The sequence below is a fragment of the Desmodus rotundus genome, chromosome 12 (genome assembly GCF_022682495.2).
Source record: "Desmodus rotundus isolate HL8 chromosome 12, HLdesRot8A.1, whole genome shotgun sequence".
Taxonomy (NCBI): domain Eukaryota; kingdom Metazoa; phylum Chordata; class Mammalia; order Chiroptera; family Phyllostomidae; genus Desmodus; species Desmodus rotundus.
In genome coordinates, this window is record NC_071398.1 from 49,516,174 (window position 1) to 49,533,161 (window position 16,988).

Sequence of the window (16,988 nt, forward strand, 5' to 3'; positions counted from 1 at the left end):
AGCCCTCATACACAGGGCAGGGAGCATTTTATAGATGATCTTAACACCAGTACTTGAATGCCTCCCCACCCCACCCCCTTTAATCTACAGCCAAGCGAACGAACCTCAGCAGGTCACATGGAGCCAATGGTGCATATGCAACTGCACTGAGGGGAGGAGGCGTTCCCCAACTCAAATCAACACACTTTCCTCTAAGTGAGCACTTCCCTGTAAGGAGCATGCTGGTCAGTATTCCTGTGTCCACTTGGCCAGCCGGTGGTGCCCAGCTGTTGGGTCAAACACCAGTTTGGGTGTTGCTGTGAAGGTATTTTGTAGACATGATTAATAGCGACAGTCAATTGACTTCAAGTAAAAGACATGATTGTAAAGCATGTGGTGGGCATCGTTCAATCAGTTGAAGGCCTGAGAGCAAAAACTGAGTTTTTTTTGAAAAAGAGGGAATTCTGCTTTAAGACTGCAGCATGAAAAAACCAAAAAAAGACACTGCAGCAGAGAAGCCTGCCTGAGTTTCCGGCCTGCCTGCCTGCTGTTTTTTTGTTTTTAAAGATTTTATTTATTTAATTTTAGAGAGAGGGGAAGGGAAGGAGAAAGAGAGGGAGAGAAAAATGTATGTGTGGTTGCCTCTCACATACCCCCTACTGGGGACCTGGCCTGCAACCCAGGCATGTGCCCTGACTGGGAATCCAACTGGCAACTCTGGTTTGCAGGCCTTTGCTCAATCCACTGAGCTACACCAGCCAGGACCCTGCTAGTTTATTTAGTCAGACCCCACAATTTCATGGGCCAGTTTTTAAAATGAATCCACACACACACACTATTGGTTCTAGTTCTCTGGAGAGCCCTGACTAATAGAGGGTAGAATCCACTACTTTGAAAGCAAACACTTAAATGCACTAGAGAGGAAGGGGTTTTCTTAAGGATAAATCCAAACGGAAATGCACTGCACACACAAGCCACACCCAGAGGGATGCGCAAAGGAAGGCTCTGTTGTAAGACTAAAGTCTGCAGTTTGTAAAGGCATACCTAGATGCCCCTAGGGGAGGGCTCTCCCAAAGTTACTAAAACAAAGCGTTCCTGGCACCACCTAAGGAGAGGGAGCAACTCTAGTCATCACTATGCAAATACTCTAATGCAGTGAGGAAGAGAAGAGAGGTGGGGAAAATGCCATGGTGGTTATAGAAACTGGCACGTAAACGGACTACACCCTGTCACACCCCGTTCTAGGTTGAATAGTGTCCCCCCAAAAGATGTTCAAGTCTGAACCTGCAGGACCTATGAGGGTGACCTTATTTGGAAATAGGATCTTTCCAGATGGTTGAGTTTAGACGAAGTCATTGAGCGTGGGCCCCAATCCCATATGACTGGTGTCCCTACAGAACAGGGAAGCGTAGGCACAGAGACACAGGCGGACAGAGGGAAGGTGATGGGTACAGGAATGCCAGCCACTGCCAGCAAGCCACTGGAAGCCAGGAGAGAGGGAAATGAGTCAGCCTCAGAGGGAACCAGCCCTGTGATGCTGTGATCTTGGACTTCCAGCCTCCAGAACTGGGGGACAATACTTTCCTGTGCTTCAGCTGTCCAGTGGGTGGTACTTTGTTTCACCAGCCCCAGAAAACTACTACAGCTGGAGAGTTCAAATATAAGGAGGTGCAAACAGAGACGTGCCAACAAATGCTCAGAGGGAAGAGGCTTTCTTAGGAAGAAACAGGACTTGGAGGCACCTCCCACGGGCCCCATGCCTGACTCCTCACTGGGCAAGGATGCAGAGAGGCAGGACGGATCCCTGACCACCTGTGAAGACGTTTAGATGCCTGACCCCCACCTTGGCCACGCAGGGAATCCCCAGTGACCCATAGCACACAGGTATAAACCCATCCCTTCCAGACAGTGACTCTGAGCCTGGGGATCAGGAAAACATCTGTTTATTCCAAAAATATCAACTTGCAGCTCAGCTGGCTGTCCTCACTGAGGAAGTGGGGGAAGAGTCTGGTGCTGGGTTAGGGGGGTGAGGGACACAGAGCTGGGGAGGGTCTTCTGGTCCAGAACTGTTTATCTCCTTGTCTCTGCACTGCCCCTGACTGCCCACTACAGAAGGGCAAGGGTGTGTGTGTGTGTGTGTTTTGGGGGGGACTCAGATGGCAAGGTCCCAGCTCCAGAAGCATCCATGGGGTCTGGCAGGACATGCCCACTTCCTCACCCCCTTAGGACCTCTCCCCACTATGGCTTATTTGAGATAAGAGGTCAAGGCCCCAGGGTCAGGCAGCCTGTGCTGAGTGAATGGAGAGTGTGAGTGAGTGAGTGAGTGAGTGAGTGAGTGTGTGTGTGTGTGTGTGTGTGTGTGGTTGGGGAAATACCTGGAATCCAGACCAGGAGAGAGCAAGTTGAGGGGAGCATACAAAAGCTGAAGGACCCGGAGTCCCCCAGTTCTGGGGTTCTGGGGGACTGGAGAAAGCTGAGTGCTCTATGGGGGTGGTGAGCAGAGAGGCAGAGTCTAGGAGGGGCGGGGGCTCAAGCTGGCTCCTGTTGGGGAAAGCCACAGTCTGCTTGAGGGACACTGGGCATGGGGAGACCCTAGAAAAGATTAGGAGAGCCCACAGGAGCAGCTGTAAGCATGGCGTTGAGAACTGGCTTTGGGTCTAGGTAGCTGGAGGTACACCTCCCTGCATTCCCTCAGTGTTTGTGGGAGCCAAAGGCTGAGTAGGGATGAACAGAGGTGCCAGTATTTGGGGCAGAGGGAAACAGAAAAAGGAGGAAAAGGCTCAGAGGAGGGAAAAGAGGCCCCCTCACCTTGCCCTGGGGGCTGGGGGAAGGGGCATGTAGCCCTTTAAGAGTGGGGGAATGGCCACCCCCCCACATGGCTATGTACAAAGAGAATTGGGTTTTGGCGAATCTGGGTGTTGGGAACCTAGGGGGTCCCTGGTGTGGGAAGGAGAGACGAAGGAGAGAATGCTACTTCTCCGATTGTTGGGATGGTGCAGAGCCTGCCCCTTCCCCCGCAGATGGCACCTGCAATGGCGTGGCTCTCCAGCCCCAGGACCAGGCCACCAGAGGACGTAATTGAAGGTCCCAGGGGAATTAGCAGCTGTTGGCCCAGCCCACAGGAGTCTGGGGAGAGTATGGCCAGAGCTAATGGAATGCTGCTTCAGGGGGAGGTCCAGGTAAGAGGGATTGGGCAAGGGGCCGTGACCTTACCCGAGAACTGGAAAGCCCCCACCCCAATGATGACAAGAGGTCTTCACGCTGACCCTGTCACCGATCAGATAGTTGGGTGAAGGGCAATGAGTTAGCAGGAGGGGCTTGGATGCACTGACCGGGATGGTCGTAGCGGGACTGGCCAAGGCCAAGTCTGTGGTGGGGTTGATGCAGGCATCAGCCTAAGTCTGGAGTGAGGCAGTGACATCATCAAGAAGGGCTGGAGTAGGGATGGTGTCATCAGAGGGGGCCCCTACTCCATTTTTGAGGCAATGGGAAAATGGTGTGTATTGTGCTGGTCCCCTTAAGGAAACTGTGGGTGCCACGTGACCCCAGAAGACAACTGAAATGCAGCTGTTGTAGTGCATGGCTCTCAAGATGACGGATCCTGGGAGATGAACATGGTGGAAGTGGGTCCTGGTAAATGGGGATGACATCATTGGCTGTCCTGGATCCTGGGAGGTGATGATGATGGTTGTGGTGGATCCCGGCAGATGATGGCCTTGTGGTTGAAGTGGATCCTGGGAGGTGATGACACTATTGGGTGTCACGTGTCCTGGGAGAGGATGTCATGGTTGTGGTGGATCCCAGTAGAGGATGACATCATGGTTGAAATGGTTTCCGGGAGATGACACAATTGGGTTTTCTGGATCCTGGGAGATGATGTCATGATTATGGAGGATCCTGGTAGATGAGACCATGGTTGAAATGGGTCCTGGGAGGTGATGACACTAGCGGGTGTCATCAGTCCTGGGGCACCATTCTCATGGATGCTGGGGGAGGGGTGACACCATGTCTGACGTGTGTCCTGGGAGGTGATGACAGCATGGCTGGGGGGTCCTGGGGCACGAAGACATTCCTGAAGGCGGTCCTGCAAGTTGATGGCACCACAGTCATGGGGGACTATGGGGAACGGTGGCGTCATCACTGGTGGAGGGTGTCACCATCAGCCACAGTGGATTCTGGAAGGTAATGATGTCATTGGTCATGGTGAATTCTTGGAGACGATGACACTGTCAGCCATGGTGAATCCTAGGGGGTGGTGACACCATGGTTGTGGAGAATCATGGAAGATGGTGACACCATTGACTGTGGGGAACCTGGGGAGATGGTGACCCTGTGTGGTCATGGTAAATCCTGGAAGAGGATGATAGCACAGTTGTGATGCATCCTGGGCGAGGAGGGTACCATAGGTCCTAGGGAGTACTGGGACATGATGTCATCATCAGGCATGGTGAGCATTTGACCCCAGATGCAATGCCATCGTGAGTGGTGGAAGTCTTGTAGTGCTGATGATATCATCAGCAAGACCAACAGCAGGCATATCCAGCCTCCCCGGCCCCAGCAGGAGGCCAGAGCTTGGTTGACAGAGGCAATAATGTCTCTAGTTATGGCAGAGAGACTTGGCGCCAGCCTTTGGGCCACCTCTGAGTCTCAGGACTCCAGGAGTCAGGTGGGCCAGTCTGGGAGTGCTGTCCTCCAGAAAGCACACAGGAGGTGTCAGCCCTGCACCAGGGTGGGGTGAAGGGCCCAGCCTCCCTTTACAGGGAGCGTCTGACAGAGATCCTGCAGGGCACGTCCCTGGGGCCAGGGGAAGGAGTGACCACGCTAAGTCATGGTAGGGCAAGGCAGAAACTGGTGACCCCATCACAAGCGATGGCCCTCCAGAGCGGGCAGAGTCTCTGGGGAGGACATCACAGCACTGGGGCAGAGCCCGAGACGGGAGAGTGGGGTCCTCCTCACTGCTCACAACCTATAGGCACACCATCACCTCTGGGGAGACCTTTCTAGATGAGGTAGCCTCCCTAGTGATGACATCCCTCAGGTGACATCTCAGGACAGGGCACATTCTCATGGACTCTGGGCATACCATGCCCTCTTGTGTTGGGGCAATGGCAGTGAGGTGTCTCATGGTGTCATCTCAGAGCAGACAGTCTGGTGGTGACATCACAGAAGGGCTCCCGCCTCTGGCAATGACCCCTCAGGGAGAGGCACAGTCCCTCTGATGATGTCATAGGACAAGGCACCTTCTCTGGTGACGGTGTCACAGGAAGGAGGCAGAGTCCCTGTGATGATGTCGTGGACAGGAGGCCTTGTGTCTAGTGAGAACACACTTGGGGAGGTGTTTTCCCCTGCACTGTGTCCCAGCAAGATGGTTTTGTCTGCAGTGATGACATCATAGACAGAGGCATCTTCTCTGGAGGAAAATGTTTTCCTGGAGATGATGATGTCAAACGGGGCCTTTTGGTGCCAGGGATGATGTCATAAAGGTGAGACATGTCTCTGCACCTGACATCACAGGAAGGAAGCTTTGTCTACGGATGATGTCAGGGGGACAAGGCATTGTCATTGCTATGATATCACAAGAAAGAAGTCTTTGTGGTGACATCATGGAACATGGCCTCTAGTGACGACCTCAGGGGTGGGCCCACTCCTCCGTGATGACCTCAGGGGAGGGTTTGGTCCCTGTGTTGACGTTGTTGTTAGTGATAACCTCACAGGCAAGCCTCTCCCCCTGTGATGACGTCATGGGAAGGAGGCCTGGCCTCAAAACATAGGAGGAGGGATGTCATCTGTGACATTCCAGAAGAAGGCCTTGTGTCTGGTGACAATTTCAGTCAAAGCAGTGTCCTCAGAGGCAGCCCCACACTCTGGGCCACAGGCCCATCTGGGTCCCGGGCCCCTGGAGTGTGTTGGGGGATCCAGGCTGAGACAGTGGCCCCGCGAGGCCACAACCCCTAAGGCCCTGGCCTGGCCTCAGACAGTCACCTCGTTCTTGCTAGCGGTGCGCAGGTGTTGGGGCAGGTGATGGCCCGGGATGAACTGCAGCTGCTCCAGCGTGCCCTGGCGCTGGAAGGGCGGCCTGCGGGCCAGCGTGCCCCCACCCCCACCGGCGTCTGCCATCCAGGCGGGCTGCGGAGAGCCGTGCAGGCCGTGGTGGTGGTGCGCGTGCAGGCCTGGCGTCGGGGGCAGCCCGTGCAAAGGCGTGGGGGGTCCCCCGGGCCCCAGCAGCAGGTTGGAGTGGGAGGCAGCCAGGCCGGCGCGGGAGGCGGGCTCCGGAGGCAGTGCGGGGCTGCGCGGGGGCGACAGCAGGTGCTCCCGGCTCTGGCGCAGGGCCTCGGGTGATGACAGGAGCAGGTGCTCCTGCGACACCAGGCGCGCGCGCGGCAGCGTGAACTCGTAGCGCGCCCGTCCCCCATCGCCCAGCAGGTGCTCCTGGGACATTACCCGGCGCGGGTTGGGCGCGGGCGCCAGGCCCAGCTCCTCGTGACCGCCCCAGCCATCCATGCGGTAGCCGCCCCCCGTGCCAGGTCGCTGCAGCGTGTGCAGGGGCAGTGTCCCGCGGGGCATCTCCCCCAGGTGCCAGCGCTTCAGGTAGGCCTCGTCCAGGTCCTTCTCGGCTGGAGAGAAGGGGGAAAGGCACAGAGGTCCGACACAGTCAGCCCAGAACCTTCCTCCTCCCCTGGCTTCCCTACACCCTACATCCCGGCTGTACCCATACCCCCTTAGGGGACCCCCGGCATCAGCCAGCCTGGGCAGGGGCACAATTTAGTCAGAACAGTCAGGCTAGCAATGTGGCCAAAATACAAACTGCCACACTCCTCCTGCCATGCTGGACAGGTAGGGGTTTTTGTTTTTTGTTTGTTTGTTTGTTTGTTTGTTTGTTGGCCTCGGCATGTATTTCTTTTGGGAGTGGAACCCAACACTTGCTTCTGAGGCAGCATTTTACCTCCCTTTCATCCTGTAGCTGTTTTTCAAACTTGGAGATGCAGCCCCTGCGTGGGTTGTGAAGTCAGTTTTATGGGTAGTGACCAGCACTTTGAAAAATGAAACAGCACAGAAAATTCTATTTATCAGAAGCACCTCCATGATAAAGGAATAAGGGAGAATACTGGCTCATACATTTTTTCAGTTATATGTATTATCAAAATATGAATGGATGAAATGACATAATCCCTGGGGATCTGTTTAAAACTAACCCACCAAAAGATGGGATGTAAGGGAGACCAGGTCAACAAAATGTCACTCATAGTTAAAGTCGGATGGTGGGAACATGGGGGTTCATGTGACAATTTTCTCTCCTCTTGGGTATGTTTGAAAATGTTATTTTATAAATAGAATTTTAATAAAAATTTATTTGAGCCAGAGGATACACCTAGAAGCAAGATCTTAACAGACTGAGATAAATGCTTCCAAAAAGGTTCTTAATAACAAGTCCCAAAGCTCTTCTGTATTTAAAAATATGCAAACATACATATATCTCATGGTAATATAAAAAGCATTTCTTACTGTGGCTCTCAGCTTAAAATGTGTGGTTGCCTTTCACACACCCCCTACTGGGGGCCTGGTCCTCTCAGCTAAAAATGAAGAAGACGCCACTGCTGGGGATGAGCCCCTGAGCCAGAAATGTCCTGTCAGAGTCGCAGTGATTGGTTCAGGGAGGAATGAGTGTGTGGCATTATTTGGGCTGATGGGACGGACCCAGGCCTGAGATTGTTACTGGGATCACTGGGAGAGACTTTTCTGTTGGTTGAATGGCAGCCTGAAAATTCTCTGGTCACTCTTTGCCACCATGAGGGGACAGTCTGTCTGAAAATGAAGCTTGGCCCACTGTGTAGCAGAGCTGAGAGATGTAGAGTCCTGGAGACAGCTTTTGAGCGCCTGCATCCAGCCACACCTGAAGCTCACGATCCATAGCCTTCCCATGATCAAGCCCACTTAGTTACCTTTGTTGTGTGTGTGTATATGTGCTTACAGTTGAATTTCTGTTAATTGCCAAGTATGAGTCCTAATTAATACAGTACATCTTGGGGGGGGGCAACACCACGAGTTTGCATTTAGAAAAGCACCCAGGGTAATTCTGATACAAAATTACTTCAGGCAATTCTGGAACAAACTTGGAGAAGAACCTGAGGGAGGCTCTAAACCTTCATAGGGCTGTTGGGCCACTGTCCACGGTACTGAACTCAGGCCCCAGCCCAATCGGGCCCCATGGATCAGGATACTTCCCTTCTGGGGACTCACCCAGCCTCTTCAGGGAGGAGTAGCGGTTGAGTTCGGATTTCATAGCGGCCTCGTAGGACGGGGGCAGATGAGAGAGGTTGTGGAAGGACCGAGAGCAGGAGAGTGTGGAGTAATGCAACGAGGGGCTGGGTGGTGGGGCAGCCCTCCAGTCTGGGACAGAGGGCACAGCTTGTATGAATCCAGCTCCCTCCTCCCTCAGACCCTAGAGTCCAGGCCCCCAGCCCCTCCTCCCTCAGACCCTAGAGTCCAGGCCCCCAGCCCCTCCTCCCTCAGACCCTGGAGTCCAGGCCCCCAGCCCCTCCTCCCTCAGACCCTGGAGTCCAGGCCTCTAGCCCCTTAGGGAGTTAAAAATCTGGGGTTCCAGGCCCTCAAAGCTTCCACTGGCTGTCCAGGTTGCCTCTGCTCACTTCCCCCTTGTCAGGAAACAGGCTCTTTGCTGGGGAAGGAGGACATGTCACAGGACCAGGGGCAACTGGCCCTTGCTCAGTACCCACTGGATGCTGTGCCCAAGGCTGAGGGGTAGATGCCTGCTTCTTCCCACCAGTGCGGGTGGGAGGCAGATGACCACTTCTGGTGTCCAAACAGGGAAACTGAGGTTTGCTTCATTACCTGACTAGACTGTGAGGACAGGCTCACAGGGTCTCACACCTGCTCTACCCCAGGCACCCGGCCTGGGCTCAATCAGGAGTGGGAAGGAGAGGACCCTGTTGTCCCCAGCCCCGTCCTGGTCCGTACCCAGTGTAGTGGTGTGGTGCTTGGGGCTGTTGACGTTGAGGTGCAGGTAGTTGTGGTGCAGGTTATCTGTGGGGACCAAGAAAGGAGGTGGCGTCACCACTATCGCCTGCTCCCAGCTGGCGCCACAGTCCTGGTCTCATGGAACGCTCCCTACTTACATGCACTTGGTCCCCAGCTTTGGTCCTGCCTGCCTCCTGAATCTCGGCCCTGACTTGGCTGTCCCTCCTGGATCATCACACCAGCCTTCTGGCCATCAGCCATCCATGTCCAGGATCGGCCCCACCATGGTACTCCTCCACCCACACCTATCCATGCCCCTCTGCTGCTTGACATGCTTCCCATGTCTAGCCATCACCCATTGGGGACAGGCTGTCTAAGCTGGCAGTGGCATTTGAGGGCTGTATGACTTGGCCCCAGCTGATGTCTGAAGTCTCATCTCCCACCCCCCATCTCAAGCCACACTTCTCTCCAGTGCCTGACTGAGCCCACCTCAGCCCTGCCTCAGGGTCTTTGCACATGCTGTTCTCTTTGTCTTAAATCCTTGCCTCCCCTTATTTGCCTGAAGAACTCCTACTTGTCCCTCAAGATCCAGCGCAAATATCTCTTATTACTGCTACTCAGGCCTGTCCTTTACAGCCCGGATCATCATCCTAGCCTCTCCCCTTCACATAGGACAGCCTCCCCCGCCACTTCTGACTTTGCTCTAAACTCCTCCGTGGCTCTCTATTGCCCTCAGGATGAAGGCAGAGCTCCTGGGCTCAGCCTGGCACTCGAGTCTGCCCACCCTCTCTCTGGCCTCACCAGCTCTGCTCCAGCCACCCAGAGCTCTCCCAGCCCAAGCACCTCCCCTCACCCTCCTGGCCACTGCTCAAGCTGCCTTTCCTGGGGGAGTCTTCCTCCTCCAACCAGATGAGACCCGCTCAGCCTGTTCCAGCTCCCGGACTTCTCCTCTTGCTCACCGTGAAACAGGAGAGCAATAGCTCACATTCACACAGCACGTTTCCTGGGCAAGGCGGGGCTCCCAGCGCTGGGCTCACTTGTTCATTGGCCCTTCACAACAGCCCTATCAGGGGAGCGCTGCCTGCTTATCATCTTATGGGCAAGGGCATGGGCTTGCCCCACAGCACACAGGGACAGAGCCAAAATGCCAGCCCTGGGGTCTGGGCCCCGACAAGTTCGCACTCAGTAGTTAGGCACTTCCTGGTGTGTCCTTGGCTGCTGGATGGTCTGACACAGGGTTTGTCAAGTACAGGGGCTGAGAATGTCAAAATCTAAGTCATCATGGCTTCCATGGCGCCCACCCTGTGGGTCCACAGGCGTCAGGGAGGGAGGGGGTTCCCACTGCAAAGTAGGGAGGCTGCAGTTGTAGGTGAGGCCTGGGCAATCAGAAGTGGGGCCACCCAGAGAAAGTGGGGCCACCCAGAGAGGGTGGGACTACAAGGATGAGGGGTGTGTTCAGAGGCCCAGCCCTGAGTCCCACTCACCAAGATTGGAGGGCTTCATGGTGTTGTAGAGGCTCTTGGGTGTTCTTGGGGCCATGCTGTCGGGAACTCCGACCCCTGGGGTCAAGGAGCTGCTTCGTGCCCGGTCCGGGCGGGTCCCAGGTCCAGCCTGATGCCTCAGAATGTCCACCAGAGCCCTAGAAATGGCAGAGGCATGGTCAATTGCTTGGTGACGGGGTTGGGGGAATGGGCAGAGGGAGGGCCCAGGCTTCTTTCCCCTCCCAATTCTCTCACCTTTGGGGTAATCTGTGAGCTCTGCTCTGTGTACTTCTTGCCTTTGGCCACGCCCCTCACTAATGGCAATCTGAGCAATGTTGGCCCAAAGGTTCCTGGAACCACACTTTCAGCTTGCTGTTTCCCTTCCCAATTCATTTGGATCCTACCCACCTTGTGTTCCCTGTGGCCCCACCCCACCCTGACCTGGGAGCTCAATCCTGTTTCTTTTGCAGCCTTCCCCATGGGAACAAAGGATGCTGCATTTGCCCAGCTATACAGACCCCAAATCTTAGAATCACCCTTGACTTCTCTTTTTCTTTCCCTCCTGTTCCTCAGCAATCTTGCAGATTCAATCTCCAAACTGCATCTCAAATTGGACCACTTCTCACCACCTCCGCTGTTACCAGCATTATCTCTTACCTGGATCATTGCTACAGTCTCCTATCTGGTCTCCTGCTTCTGCCCTTGTCCCTTGCAGTCTTGTCTCACCGCACTGCCTGAGCTCAGGGCCCTGTGGGGGTTTCCCCATCATCCTAGAATAAACTTGGCCTCTGCCTGCTTCTGTCTACCTCCTTGCCACAGCTCTCCAGCTGTACTGGCTCCTTCAATGTCCTGCAAATACTTCACCTCAGGGCCTTTGCATGTACTGTTCCCTCTGTCTGGAATGCCATTCCCACCGACAAGTGCTTGGTTTGCTCTTATCCTTCAATTCTGCTTATGCCCTTCTTGGACACTTTATATAAAGCAGACCCCCCCCCTTTACTCTGCTTTATTTTCTTCACAGAAGTTATCAGTATCTAAAAGTATATTGTGTATGCATTTGCTTGCTTCCTGTCTTGGCCACTAACTTTTTTATGATAATGGCAGCCAATATTTATTGAGGGCTTACCATGTGCCAGGACTTGACATAAGTCAACCCAGTTAGTCTTCATTACAGTCCGAATAGGTGGGGAACATTTATTAGCCCCATTGTGCAGATGAGGAAACAGAGGCACAAATAGTTTAAGCAAGTTGCTGTGGGGTCACACAGCCCACAGGCAGCAGACCCGGGATGGGAAGCCAGGCTTAACCACCAGGGCAGAGACCTTATTTTTGTTCACTTCTGTATCCCCAGCTCCTGGCCCATAGAAAAGTGCTCAAGAAGTTAGGTATTTGTTGAACGAACGAGGCATGAACTTGCGGGACACTCAACAGCCAGGCATTCCCTGACTCTTGCAGTGGCAGTCACCCTGGTCTCTGACCACGCCCCCATTCATGTTGTCCCGCCCTCCTAGATGGCTCCACCTTCCTTTGCCCAGGCCCCACCCCCAGACTTCCCACCCACCTGCCTGAGTGCGCACACACCTGGGCACGTTGATCTCCCGGTGTGCCCTGGGCGCACGGGACGCCTTGCTGAAGGCCACTTTGGCACCGACGCCTACGGCCAGGGCGAAGCTGATGACCCCGCACACTACGTAGGCCGTGCTGCCCCCAGGGCCCTCACCCCCACGTACCCCAGCGCCCCCTGCCCGGCCCCCTTCCAGCCACCCGGCCTGGCCGGGCCCAAGGCCCCCGCCCGCACCCCCGACGCCCCCAGCGCCCCCAGCCAGTGGCGGTGGCGTGGTGGCCCAGCGTGGCGTGTCGTAGTTGGAGCAGGAGGCCTGCGCTAGGCGCATGTGACGGTGCTCGCAGCAGAAGCGGTAGTGGCAGGTGCCGCAGCAGAAGCGGTAGGAGCCGGTGCTGCAATTGAAGGTGGCATCGTACTGGCCCATGACGTCGTAGTAGCCGTGGCAGAGCTCCGCTGGAGGGGGCGCCCGTGCGGCCGCGCCTGTCCCGCTCGCGGGGCTGGTCCTCGTGCTGTTGGCGCCTGTGCTCGAGGCGCCCCCGCCGCCCGTCAGGGCCCCGGTCAGGCGCCGCAGGTGCGCCAGCAGAGCGGGCAGCGGGCCCGGGGGCTCAGCGCTCGTGGCGTTGGACGGGCGTGCCCCGGCCTGGCCAGCGGCCAAGGCCAGGAGCAGGAGGGTCCCGAGGAGCTGCAGGGCCGGCATGGTGCGTGTAGGAGGTGCGACGGGGCCGCCAGGCTGAGCAGAGGACTGAGGCTGGAGCGGAGGGCGGGAGAGAGATGTGCAGAGGTGAGGAAATATGGAGACGGGTGGTCTGAAAGGATGGGGAAGAAGGGAGAGGGAAGGTAGATGGAGGGAGACGCTCAGAATGAGTGGAAGGGGAGGCATGGCCCAAAGTTGGCAGTCCCTCCAGGGAGTGGAGTGGGGGAGCAATGGAAACGTGCCAGACCAAGTCAGAGGAGAACAGAATGATAAATGATAACAGTGGATGGAGAGGAGCCACGGGAGTGATGGATGGGGAGAAAAGGTTGGGAAGGAGACAGCAGACAGATGTGATGAAGGGAGAAGGAACGGTGGAGTGGGTGATGCGGAGAGAGAGGTGAGATGGGGTGAGAGAGGAGGACGCAGAGGTTGAGAGGGGAGTGGGCGGGGCCATGCGGAGAGGAGTTTGGGATGGGTTCGTGGGGACCAGGGAGGGAGTGACGGGAGATGGGAGAAAGATGTGGGTGGGGGGGAGGAGAGGGAGAGAGAGATTGAAGTTGGGAATTTGAGTTTGTAGGCCACGCAGGTGGGAAGAGAGAGCTGACTTTTGGGGACTGATGTTTAGCAGCATCCACGACACATGAGGAGCATTCACATTCCCCACGTTGTGACAGCATAAGGTGCCTCCAGGCATTGCCAGTGTCCCAGGGCACCATTGCCCCCAGTGAGAACCACTGGCTTACATCCCTGTGCTCCTCAGTCCCCCTAAAGGCTGTTTTCTTTCCCTTATGCAGATCTAATAATCAAGGGACTTCAAGCCTCAGTCTGTCTGTCTGTGGGTCTGTCTGTCTCTCTTACACACATACTTCCAATGAGGACACCAAACTTCCAGCAGTGCCCCTCACTTCCTCACTTGCCTGAGCCCCACAGATCCCAAGCGATGGAGGGGGGCTTCGAACATAGAGCAGGGATGACTTAATTGCACACAAACGGCTGACAACAGTGCCACAAGGACACAGCAGTGTGGGTCCCTTCATTCGCTGAGGGCTGCCACATATGGTGGGCAGGTTGTGTGCTGTACTAGGGGTCTGGCTGGAATCCAGAGGGGCTACCCTCTCTCAGGTGTGCCGGCTGGGTTGCATCCATCTGTGGGCAGGGGCCCCCTTTTCTGACTCCCACAAGGGTGCCATCTGCCTGCCGAATCATAGACGCGGGGAGCCGCATGGGCCAGGGGTGCCTTCGCCTCATCTGCACAAAGGCTGCTGCTCAGTCCCCATTCTGCACCAAGCCCCCCTCTGCTGACGGAGTCCTGCTGTCTCCTCCAACTGCGCACACCCAGGGAGTCACAATTCCAGGCCATCGACAACTCTGGGGGGCGAGGAGCAGTGACACATCCCTCAAACCCAGCAACACACACAGACACAGACACACACACACGGCCCCTCTAGAGATGAAGGGGCCACAGCTTCCTGCCCCTGCCTCACATCTCCCAATGCCATGCAGGGCAGCACCTACTGGTGGGGAGGGGACACACACCTAGGGACCCGGTGGCCAGTCCGGACACAAGGAAATGGGGGAACAAGTTCATCCCTCAGCTCACACAAAACTATGCGCAGACACGCAACAGAACTTACACGCATGACACAGAAAACAGGACACCCATACAGTGTCCCAGACACAACATTCAAGGACACCCAGTGTCATCCTGATGATCCGCTGGGACACACACACAGCTCTGCCTGGACACAGCCCACGGCACGCAAGACGCAAACATAACCTCAGACATCGAGACACACTGGGACCACACACAACTCAGGAACCTGGGCCAGGGCCCGAGCCAGCTACACATGGACATGCAACCACACGCATCACAGCCTCCAGTCACGCAAACGTGCGGGTGCACACACCCATGTGCAAACACACCCTCACCCAGCATGTGACACCCTCACACATAGCCCCACCCCCGCTCACTGACACAAACACTTTCCTCCTCCACAGGTGGAGAGGAAGGGGGCCCTTGGGCCCCAATCTCCTCACTCCTTGCACCTTGTATGCCCAGCAGCTCAGGGCCGGAGGCCTGGCTGTGCCCCCAACCCCCTCAGCCCTAAGAGAACCTGAGACACAGATAAATAGACAGAGATCAGGGGAGCTAGCTGGAGGAATGGATCTCCCAGCAGGCCCCATTGGGTCCTTGTGCTCCTGGAGAACCCCTCCTGCATCTGCCACCCTGCTCAGCACTTTGCCCCAACCTCCAGTGGCCCCTACTCCTTCCTGACCCTGCCAGCTGGAGGTGGGAGCCAGGGCTGGGTGGGCCAGGTGCATTGACTCCTGAGGAGCCTGGAGGCAGCGGAGATGAGGAGAGATGGACCAGGACCTGAGGAGGCCAGGGAGAGAGAGCCTTGGGAGAGGGGGCAGAGGCCAGGGAGGGGAACAGAGACCCATAAAGGTGCAGAGACCCAGAAAAAGAGTCAGAAGCCCTGGTCCCCCCAAGCTGGGGGCTGGAGGGGGGTCTGCAGGTGGCTGTAGAGGGGGACTGAGGGTCGTGCAGCAGGTTAGCTGGGGCAGAGCCCACCGGTCCAAAGGCAAAGGGAAGGGTGCTGCTGAATATGGGGGGTAGTGAGGGTTGGTTTGGGGCAGGGAGGTGGAAAGCAGAGAAGAGGAGGTGCGGATCTGGGTTCAAGAGGAGGCGGACCAGCTGGTGGGGGAAAGTGGGGGGACAAACGGAGGGGTTAGGGTGGGGAGCGGCGGGGTGGAGGATCCAGCTTGCCCCTCCCACCTCCACTCCCACCTTTCCTAGCCGCCAGGAGAGACGTGAACTGTCCCCGGGAGCACACTGGTGTTGGTGGGCTCAGACCCTGACCCTGCGGACAGTTCCCTCCCCCGCGCCTCCCCGCCCCGCCCCCCAGGTCCCTAGGCCTTCTCGCTTGTGTCTCCTTGTCCATCCCTCCTCCTGTGGCAGGTCTCTGTCTCTAACGGGATGTGTCCTGGGTCTTGGTCTCTCTTTGCTGGTGTCTATACACGTCTCCTCGCATCTCTGCATCTCTCAGTCTCTGTTCCACGTATCTGTCTCTAGCTTCGCTGTCCCCTTCTCTCAATCTGTTTTCTGTGTACCAACATTTTCCCTCTTCCTTCTGCTACCCTCTGTCTCTCTCTGTCTCTCTCTCCTGTCTCTGTGTCTTCCGGTCTACACATCCCCATCTCTGCACCTCTCTGATTCCAGGTCTCTGCCTCTGTCCCTGTCTCTCTTTCCCCGGTTTGCGGTCTACAGATCTCTGTGTCTCTGGGTGTCTTTGTGTCTGACCCCTCTCCGCACCCCCAGTCTCCTTCCTGGTCCCCCTACTCTCTCTCGCTTGATTTGGAGGGGCGAGGAGGGGAGGGGCGCTGCAGCGCGAGCTGTGTGTTCCCAGTGCAAAATAGACTCCTGTTGCCATGGCGACGCGAGCCGCGGCCTCCGAGAAGCGAAGCTTCAGGCTGGGGGGTGAGGATGGGGGACACCTGGATCCGGAAGGCGGGGGCCGGGGGCGCTGACGCCTGGTTCAAGGGGCTCCTGGAGGAGGGAGGCTGGAACTCCTAGGTCCCTGGGGAGAGGGGGTACTGGGTGCTCTGACGCCTGGGTCCCAGCCTTCTGGGACGGTCTGGGGTCCAGGGTTAAGGGGCTCTGATTCCCCACTAGAGGAGGATGGCTATGAGCTCTGGCGCCTGGGTTCTTGGGGGACTTAGAGGTTGCCTTCCTAGGTCCCCAAGGTTGGGGGTGGGATGGGGAACAAGGACTTTGAATCCGAAGGGGCTGAGAGGCCTTGAAGGGGAGTGGGGGGGTTTCGTAGAGTCCCGACTCCCAGGTTTCCAAGGGAGCTGCAAAATTCTGGGAGCCCCTACGTGGATCCCCTAACTCCTGCATCTTAGAAGCGCAGGGACCACTCAGAAGAAGCTGTCTGTCCTTCCCATCTGTTCATCCATTCATCTGCCTGCCTGTGTCTTCCGTCCTCCCGTCCCCTTGTCCCCCTTGCCTCAGTTTCCCCCTCCATACCGGGTGTGGTCTCGCTCACCTCACTTTCCGGATGCGGGACCCTTGGGGATTCTGGGGTGGCGGTGGAGTGGTGGGCCGGCCGGGGGAGGCAGAACGAGCGCGTGTCTGCAGCCGGCTGGACTGGGCGTGCGCGCACTGGTGGGGGGCGGCTGGCAGCGTGCTGGGCGACCCTGCCGTCAGTTCTTTCCAGCGCAGATGTGATAGGGCCAGCCCTCGCTTTTGCCTCGAGCCGGCTTGGAGGCACCTCCCCATCCCCACCTGCTGGGGACC

General features: G+C 56.6%; 1 protein-coding gene across 2 annotated transcripts; it reads right to left on the reverse strand.

Moving 5' to 3' along the window:
- Nucleotides 1-1,934: 1,934 nt before the first annotated feature.
- Nucleotides 1,935-16,947, reverse strand: SHISA7 (shisa family member 7). Of its 2 annotated transcripts, none has more exons than XM_053914964.1 (6): nt 16,738-16,947; nt 12,414-12,745; nt 10,437-10,591; nt 8,953-9,018; nt 8,218-8,367; nt 1,935-6,593 (listed from the first exon to the last, which is right to left on the reverse strand). In XM_053914964.1, exons 2-6 carry the CDS (start codon nt 12,692-12,694, stop codon nt 5,950-5,952), a joined length of 1,296 nt encoding a protein of 431 aa, XP_053770939.1. In that variant the 5' UTR covers nt 12,695-12,745; nt 16,738-16,947; the 3' UTR covers nt 1,935-5,949. The 2 variants fall into 2 exon arrangements, with proteins under 2 accessions (XP_053770939.1, XP_024426246.3); XM_024570478.3 differs by having other exon boundaries at nt 12,015-12,745.
- Between the last annotated feature and the right edge of the window lie 41 nt (nt 16,948-16,988).